The 9,783-nt window shown below is 36.7% G+C and overlaps 1 protein-coding gene across 1 annotated transcript in view; it reads left to right on the top strand.

The window, feature by feature from the left end:
• TGFBR1 (transforming growth factor, beta receptor 1) overlaps window positions 1-3,836 on the top strand; it is an 18,644-nt gene extending 14,808 nt beyond the window's left edge. The window contains exons 6-7 of the mRNA XM_008568786.1: window positions 400-530; window positions 3,667-3,836. Coding sequence (XP_008567008.1) covers window positions 400-530; window positions 3,667-3,792 — 257 coding nt within the window. The 3' untranslated portion in view covers window positions 3,793-3,836. The remainder of the gene's footprint in view (window positions 1-399; window positions 531-3,666) is intronic.
• Window positions 3,837-9,783: the final 5,947 nt, after the last annotated feature.

Genomic DNA, 9,783 nt, shown 5'->3' with positions numbered 1-9,783 from the left:
GATGTGTGACTACTTGGAGAGGCCACCTAGGACACTGTTTCTAGCATGTACCTGGGTTAAACTTTTTTTTTCCCCTTGAGATTATTATTTTTCTCCAGCTTGATAGTTTGAGGTTTCATATAGGGAACAAGGCTCATAGTTAACCACCATTAAAAACAGCCTTTACTGATATCATAGCAGTATACAGTTTCAAGGTGTGTGCCCATTACCTGTTCAGAGAGGTGGGTTGTTGATGCAGATGTGGATGTGATAGAAAAAACTGTAACTCCTGTTCCACTTGCCTTATTTAGTAATGGAACACTGTAATAGGCCTCTCAGGTGACCCTTCTAATGGTTTGACATTAGCTGAATAAATTCTTCAAAATTGAATTTGTTTTATTTTATTTTTTACCAATATAGGAATTCATGAAGATTACCAGCTGCCTTATTATGATCTTGTACCTTCTGATCCATCAGTTGAAGAAATGAGAAAAGTTGTTTGTGAACAGAAGTTAAGGCCAAATATTCCAAACAGATGGCAGAGCTGTGAAGTGAGTATTTCTTCTTGATACTATGCAATTTTCTAAACTGCTTCTGCTAAGTAAGTGGAAATATGCTACTTTTCCTTAAGGAAAACAGGCAAGAATTTTCTTTTTCTTAGCAATTAGACTAATGAGTAAAAACAGAATAATTTGGTTTTCATGTCCAATTTTAAGTACATGGAAAGGGCCATGAAGCATTTGCGATAGACATCAATGTATCAGAACATTATTTAGATCTATTAAATGAACTAAGGCACCTGCTTTTTAAATGAATGCCTCCCTTCAGCCAGGGCAGCCTGGAATAGTGAGGTCTGTACCAGACAGGAATGAGGAAACCTGTATTCTAGACGAGCCTGGCTACCATTTCAGAGTCTAACTTTGAACAAGTCACTTCAGTTCTCTGGAACTAACATCCCTTTGTCAAATGAGGAACTTGGATAAAATGATTGCAAAGATGCTTCAGATTATTTTGCATTTTATTCATCTGATTGCCTAGATGACCATTTTCCACTGGTGTCTGAGCTTCTCAACCCCCACTTTTACAAGAAGTTTTAGAAATGTTTTCTTTGTTGTAAATTTAAGAAATTCATGAGATGAATTTTATTTAACCTATTCTTAATTGCTAGCTGTGACTGTTACAATATTGGTGAAGCATGGCATCTCTCTCCAGATTTGAAATTTTGTAGCTTAGGAGGAGTAAAAATTGGTCACTTCAGTAGCTGATTTTACATCTTAAAATAATGTAGGACTCAGCAGAGCCTCTGATATTAGGAGAGCTTGCTATCTCCAAAAAAATCAATATCTAGGCCCAGATGAAATACATCTTAGGGCCAGATGAAATACATCTTAGAATTTCAGCAAATTCTGCTCAAAGAATTTGCATGTGACAGTTTAACAAATGAGAGTGGAGCTTGTTTGTCTTTTTAAAATTCGATCTGGATACTTCAAAGTACAAACCTAAAGTATTCATACACTCATTCAGTAATTAGAGCAGATTATTATTAAACAGATGGCTTTTAAGCACGAAGAAAAAGTTAGTAGTTAACATTAAGAATGCATGTGTAATTTGCAATTCCTATCACATCATGCTGAATTAATACCATTGCTGTCATTTTTGTTTTTTTTTCAATTTGATAGTTAGTTTTCGATGTACTTATCACTAATTCAAAGTTTCACTTTTCTAGGGTTTTATAAATCTCTCAGTTGAAACACATCAAGAATGTGAAACTGATAGGATACCTTAAAAACAAACAAACAAACAAACAAACAAACAAAAAAACCCAGTCTGTTCCAGAGCATTGTAATCATTTCCAGTTTGGACTGACTGCTCTTGAGACCAGCTGTAGAGCTTTCATCTCAGGGTATCCCTCATCTTTCATCCTGGGATTCCCTTTGCCTCTCTTTTATGTTCAGTCCTCCTTTTTGGATCATGTGTCTTCCTGTTTCTTGGTTTATTCATTTGCCTCCCCTCTTTTGGGTCTCTACTCAAGTGAGTCATTACCTCTCTACCAATTTAAAATAGTACCCTCCTTCCCTATCACATTTTACAGGTTGAGCACCCCCAACCTGAAAGTCCAAAATCCAAAATGCTCTAAAATCTGAAACTCTTGGAGCGCCAACATGACATTCAAAAGAAAAGTTCATTAGAGCATTTGGATTTCAGATTTTTGGATTAGGGATGCTCAGCTGGTTAAGTATCTGTAAATATTCCAAAATATGAAAAATTCAAAACACTTCTGGTCCCAAGCATTTCGGATAAGGGATACTCAACCTGTATATCTGTCCCGAAGTTATTTTTCTCCTTAGCATTCACCACTATATGGTGGTCAGTGTACTTTTATGGTAATTTATTTATTACATGCCATAAACTTTATTAGGACAGAGATTTTGTCTGTTTATTCACCGTTATATCCCTAGCACCTGAAATGGTACCAATATATGGTAGGCATTCAGTAAATATTTGTTGACTGAATATATGTATGTGCTGGGCACTTGGTCCTTTTTATCTGGAAGCAAATGTTCATTTTTAGGAAATGTTCCTCAAGTATTCTTTGATTGCTTCCCTTCCATTTTCCTCTGTTCTCTTTCTTCAAATCTAGTTATGAGAATGTCAGAAGAGTCCCTCTGATTTTATCTTTTCTCCCCTGTCACAGGTTGAGCATCCTTAATCCAAAAAATTTGAAATGCAAAATTTCATATCACTTTCCTCAAATGTGTGATCACACTCATTCTCTTCATGTTTAAAAAAGGGGGCACTGAAAGCTGATAGGAGACTTTGTGCATGTAAATGGAACTTTTTGACTGTGATCTTTTAGGTGATCTAACTGGGTTGCTTTCCTGGGGAACCACTGATACTAGTCTCTTGGGCAGCTGAGATTTTCAGAGAAGACTCTTCTGGTCTCCTGCCTGAAGGAATATATACAAGTTGCTGCCCATGTTTTTAGGGAGAAAGCTTACACAGGTGATCTAACTGGGTTGCTTTCCTGGGGAACCACTGATACTAGTCTCTTGGGCAGCTGAGATTTTCAGAGAAGACTCTTCTAGTCTCCTGCCTGAAGGAATATATACAAGTTGCTGCCCATGTTTTTAGGGAGAAAGCTTACACTTAGCATTCAGTGTATTTTCACTGTGAAACTTCTGCCCTCGTGTTCCTCAAGCCAGAAATCTGTTTTACCTTCTCAGATGAAAACCTTCTAATCTTCTGGGTACAGGTGGGGTGGTCACCAGCTATGTGAAATTGAGGAGGGGTAGGTATCTGCAGTTCCAGCGCTTTGAGGTGATTCTCCTATTTTTACCCTGAGCTTCACCCTAGATGTACTTCATGCAGCTAATTTCTTGGTTTGGAGGTAATTTCATTTTGAGTCACATTCTTTGTTTGCTGTGCCCACCACTGGTTTAAGATTCAGCTTTTTCAGATCTTCTAAGTGAGTTACTCCTTGTCCATCTGCTTTCCAGCAGCTGGCACCAATACCCTGTTGATGGAAATGTAACTCATTTCTACTCATTTGCTATTACAAATAATGTTGAAACAAAAATAATTTTTGTACATGTATTATTTTAAAAGAAAATTTACAGGTAAAGACTCTTATCAAGATCAATGGAAAGTGGTGTATGCATTAATTATTTTTCTTGTGTTTTCTTGTAGGCCTTGAGAGTAATGGCTAAAATTATGAGAGAATGTTGGTATGCCAATGGAGCAGCTAGGCTTACGGCTTTGCGGATTAAGAAAACATTGTCACAACTCAGTCAACAGGAAGGCATCAAAATGTAATTCTGCGCCTTTGCCTGAACTCCGCTTTTTCTTCACTTTGCTCCTGGGTTTTAATTTGGAAGGTCAATTGTTCTACCTCACTGAGAGGGAACAGAAGGATATTGCTTCCTTTTGCAACAGTATAATAAGGTCAATTAAAAATTTCCCAGGATTTCTTTGGATCCAGGAAACAGCCATGTGGGTCCTTACTGTGCACTATGAACACTTCTTTCCCAGGACAGTTACAAAGTGTTATGTGGTCTACTTTTATTTTTTTTTTTAACAAAACTTGTTTTTTTAAAAGATGATTGCTGGTCTTAACTTTAGGTAACTGTCTGTGCACTATGAACACTTCTTTCCCAGGACAGTTACAAAGTGTTATGTGGTCTACTTTTATTTTTTTTTAACAAAACTTGTTTTTTTAAAAGATGATTGCTGGTCTTAACTTTAGGTAACTGCTGTGCCGAAGATCATCTTCAAGGGTAAAGGAGCTGGATTGCTGATATAATGAAACCTTTCTTATTTTTAAAGAAGGTGATTTATTCCTGGTTGGTACATTCTCAGAGGATTCTGAACCACTAAAGAGTTTCCTTGATTCAGACTTTGAATGTACTGTTCTATAATTTTTCAGGATCTTTAAACTAACACTTATAAAACTCTTATCTTGAGTCTAAAAATGACCTCATATAGTAGTGAGGAACATAATTTATGCAATTGTATTTTGTATACTATTATTGTTCTTTCACATATTCAGAACATTACATGCCTTCAAAATGGGATTGTACTATACCAGTAAGTGCCACTTCTGTGTCTTTCTAATGGAAATGAGTAGAATTGCTTAATGTCTGTGTGTTAAAATCTCTGTTGTTTGAATTCAAAAAGTTTATTTATCTTGGTAACTCAAACTTTTCTGTTTTGGTTTTTCAAAGGGTTTTTGTGGTATGTCATTGGATATTCCATTTTGAAAATGCCTTTCTCCTACCAAAATGTGCTTAAACCGCTAAAGAAATGAAGTGACATTAATTAGTAAATTGTCATCATGGTCATGTTCGAATATTCTCACATCAACCTTTTGCATTTTAATTGTGTTGTATAATTATACTTTTAAAAAATCAAGTGGCACTCTAGATGATTATAGTACTTTAATAATTTAAAGTTTGTAGCATACAGACTAATTTTTCTAAAAGGGAAAGTTTGTCTAGCTGCTTGTGAAAAGTTGTGTGGTATTCCGTAAGCCATTTTTTTCTTTATTTGATCAAAGACAGTGTTATTTTTTTAAGAAATGAATTAATTACATTTAAAATTAGAGTATGGTTACTGTTAAAATAGTCCTTTTTCTAGAAGGCAAAGGTAGTTAATAATTTGAATAGATAAAGGTTGTGAGAGTCACAATTGTTATATAGGCGTAAATGTTCGGTGGATTCTGTCTTTGTAACTAAGGTTAGAGTTAGTGTGGTTTTGAGGTCTCACTACACTTTGAGGAAGGCAGCTTTTAATTCAGTCTTTCCTTATGTGCACAGATATTGCAGCTGCTTAATTTACATGGTTATATAATGAATTCAGTGCACCCTTGATATTTGGGAGAGGTGGTAGCTAAAGAACATTCTGACTATGAGTTCTCCATTTACAGATGTTTTTGGTCAAATTAAATGTTTAAAGCAAACTTGTCATGGTCTTCTCATATTAAGTTGAAACTAGCTTGTAACAACTGGTTTTTACTTCTAGTGCTATCAAGTCTTTGCAGGGCGTTTACAATTTCCAAGTCCTTTTTATCACTGTGATCTTATTCTGAGGGGAGAAAAAACTATCATAGCTGTGAGGCATGATTGACTTTATCATGCTATCAATTCCCGGAGGTCAGAAGGAAGAGAGTGGCCATTTGCACTGAATGAGTTGCATTTTGATAATGTCTTATTTCTTATACATAGAATAAATTCGAAGGACTATTTGGTCTTAAAACCAAAGTAATTTTAGAATGAATGACATATTACATAGGAATTTAGCATCAATTTCATGCGTTTAAAAACATCATGGGCAAAGTGTGCTTAGAGATCAATATTTTGACTACAAATTTGAGTTTTTTTCTGTAGTTACCATATTTTTATCAAAGCATATGAATGAGTTTGAGAGGTTTGTTTTTATAGTTGTGTTCTAATTACCTGTTTAATAATATCTAGTTCTGTGATCAGGTACTTTATTTTTTTTCTGGCCATTTCTAAGCCTACCAGATCTGCTTTATGAAATCCAGGGGACCAATGCATTTTATCACTAAGACTATTTTTATATAATTTTAAGGAAATACCAAAAGTTGTCTGATTTAAAGTTGTAATACATGATTTCTCACTTTCATATAAGGTAATCAACTTTTACTGAAGATATTCTTTATTAAATCAAAGACTGAGTTAAAATTTTACTGTTCTTGCTTAAGTGGATAAAATGTACTTTTGATGAATCAGGGATTTTTTTTTTAAAGTTGGAATTTAGTTGTAAATTGAGTTTACATACTACTGCGGCGAATTCCTTTATTGGCTAGGGATGGTTTGATTAACAACCCCAATTGGCTAATATTGAAAATGAAAATAACTTAAAGGATGAAATGAATCGTGATTACTGTGGCCATAACTACAGATATATTTGACTAGAGTAATAATTTTGTCATTTAGAAATTCAATCCTTTGTTTATACTGCTTATCCTAAGATGCTTATCTTTCAAGATTCAAGCTGGTTAAAACATATCTTCTGGCAAATTATTTGTCAACATTCATTTTGTCAATACCCTGAAGGGGTGGGGTGGGAATGGGAGAAGTGTGATTAATGGGACGTAGACATCTCTGGTCCTTCCTTCATATTTTCCATCCTGCTCTCTTTCTTGCATCCTGCCTTCCTGCTGGTCCCTGACTCAGAGATCATTGCCTCCCCCACCACTAGCCTTTTGACTGAAGGAGATGCTCTTGAGACCTTCAGTAAAATGGTTTATGGAAATTGAAACTGCTGTGACTTTAACTGTGGGCAAGGAGTGGGATGGCAGCAGGGTGGCAGCTGTGTCAGTAGGAGTTGCGCTGGAAGCAGTGGCCAGTTGTATCCATTATAGAGCAGGCTACGGCCTGAAGAGCTGAGCCTGCAATTCTGCTGTAATGATAGTGCTCAAGAAGTGCCTTGAGTCGGTGTACAGTGCCATGGCCGTCAGGAATTCTAGATTTCAGTTCTTATTACAAAATGTAAGTGGTCACTTGGCCATTTTGCAGTCCATGCATGAGTTACCTTTTTTATTTCTCTGTGTCTGAGAACTGTCAGACTGTTTTGTAAAACAAGATTGCAAGTGCTAATTAAAATGCACAACAAAATCAGTATCCCATCGGTCATGTCATATCAAAAGTTTATCCTTGCACTGAAAGAGTGATTGTAAGTCAACTGTTTCTTTTGTTTGTTGACCGGGGCAGTGTTCTGGCTCCAAATGGTGGAGATTCCAAATAACGGTTCTGTTACAGCTCGGCAAAAAAATGCCAATTCAAATATTTTGAGATCCTAAGGAATAGCTCTGGACATGCAGCTTCTTATGTCTGTTTTGGAATGCTGGAATACCCATGAGCCCTCTCTTTAGGAATGCTGGACATTATGAGGACTGTCAGTACATTAAACTTTTCAATCCCATTATCTTATTTGTAAATGTGAACTTTTAAAAATATGATTAATAACATTCAACCTGTTTCTTAAAACTTAAGAACTTCACTGAGTTTGTTTTTATTTTTTAACAAGATTTGTGAATTGAATATCATGAACTGTTTTGATATCCCTTTTTCACATTGTGCCAATGGAATGGGGTGTTTGGTATTTCTTTATATGTCAAGGAGATGCTTCAAAACGTCAATTGCTTTAAACTTAAATTACCTCTCAAGAGACCAAGGTACATTTACCTCATTGTGTATATAATGTTTAATATTTGTCAGAGCATTCTCCAGGTTTGCAGTTTTATTTCTATAAAGTGTGGGTATTATGTTAAATTACTCAAATGGTACTGTATTGTTTATATTTGTACCCCAAATAACATCATCTATACTTTCTGTTTTCTGTATTTTATTGTATTTGTGCAAAATTCTTTTGGCTTTATCAGTGTAATCTTTGCCCTTTCAGATATGTACAGAAAATGTCCATATAAATTTTCATTTAAGTTGAATGGTTTTGAGAAGCCTGTAAAGAGGAGAGAAGAGCATAAACTGCGTTTCCCCATAAGTTTTTAAAATTGTATATTGTATTTGTAGTAATATTCTGAATGAACTGTAAATAGGAAATAGAAGAGTGATGCTTATGTTAAGTCCTAACGCTACAGTAGAAAAATGGAAGTGATGAAAATAAATTACTTTTTTTCCCAAGTGCCAGTGGCATATTTTAAAAATAAAGTGTATATTGGAGTAAGCCATGCTGTTACGAAATGTAGTTGCTGTAGATAGAGACTAGAATCTCGGGTTACAAAGCATCTGGGTCTCCCTCACTGCCCTTCCATCCTGTGAGCTGCTTTCATCCAGAAGGTGAAGCTCAGCATGTCCCCTGTGGGATCCAGTTTGGAGAAGTCTGAATAATTTACCCCAGTGGCAGCTGGCCAAACCCCAGAGCCAACTTTAATGTTCACCTCAGTCTCTGAGGATAGTGGGGCCTCGAGCATCTCTCTCTTTTAATAGGCAAGAAAAAAAAAAAAAAAAGAGGCCAGGGAAGCTAAACGCTCTATGTGTTCTCAATGTGTAGCAAGCCTCCCTAGATCTGAAACAGGCTAGAACAGTTGTAGGCAGTACAAGTGGAATATGCTCTAGAGGACCTGCTGGTGCACTTTCTGGCTTCTGAATAGGGAGGGCACCTGGATACAGCCATAGCCAAGTTTTCTATGCTAAGTTTAGGTCCTTCTTTCCTTTTCCAACTGTTGGTCTCATGAGAGTATGGGGAAGATGACTTCTGCTGCCTTGAGCTCCTCCAACCAGCTCAGAGGGGCTGGGCATCCTGGGGTTGTATTTCAAATTCAGGGCCTGCAAATTTCAAGTAATAAATCTGCAGTTAGTTGCCATTCTCCCCAGGAGGCTCCTAGGATGTCTGATATTTTAAAATCTATTCTTAAAGCCTGTTTGGTGTAACAGTCTCCTTGGGATCTCTGACTCAGAACCAACGAAGGGGCTGGATGCTCAAGAGTGGTTTCTGCACTTTCGGGAAGCTTCAGACGCTATTGGCTTGGGAGCAATATAGGATTTGGACACAACTAGCTTTCAAAAATGAAGGCCAAAAAAAAAAAAAAAGACATTCCCAGATAAAGACCAAGGCAATTTATTGCCTATGTATCTGCCTTATAAGAAGTACTAAAAGAGCTAGCTGATGAGCTCAGTTGGTTAGAGCATGGTGCTGATAACACCAAAGTCCAGGGTTCGATCCCTATACCAGCCAGCAAAAAAAAAAAGACAAATCCTTCAGGCTGAAAATAAATGACATTAGACAGTAACTAGAGTCCATATGATGAAATGAAGGGCACCAGAAATGGTGAGTATGTAGATAGGTACTATATAAAAGACTATGATTGTACTGCTGCCATAACAAATTACTACAAATGTACTATATTTTAAAACAACCCCCATTTATGATCTCACCGTTGTGTGATTCAGAAGTCTGGGCATTATGTGGCTCAGTTGGTTCTCTGCTCCGTGTTTTAAAAGGTCAAAATCAAGGTGTCAGCAGGGCTGCATTCTGTTCTGGAGTCTCCTGATAAATAGGCTTCTGAAGCTCATTCAGGTTGTTGGCAGAGTTCAGTTCTGTATGGTTGTTGGACTGAGGTCCTCATTTCCTTGCTGATTTTTGGGCAGGGGTCATTCTCATTTGGCTTGTGACCCTCTTCTCCTTCATCAAAGCCAGCAGCAATCGGTTGTTGTTCTCCCACTTTATCTTTCTGATCTCCCTTTCTGCCTCATCTCTCTTCTGCTACTCTCTTCCACTGCATCTCTGATTCTTCTGCTTTTCTCTTGTGCTTTTAAGGGCTCA

This window comes from Galeopterus variegatus, unplaced genomic scaffold (genome assembly GCF_000696425.1).
Source record: "Galeopterus variegatus unplaced genomic scaffold, G_variegatus-3.0.2 Scaffold442, whole genome shotgun sequence".
Classification (NCBI taxonomy): Eukaryota; Metazoa; Chordata; class Mammalia; order Dermoptera; family Cynocephalidae; genus Galeopterus; species Galeopterus variegatus.
This window is presented reverse-complemented; position numbering and strand designations above follow the sequence as displayed.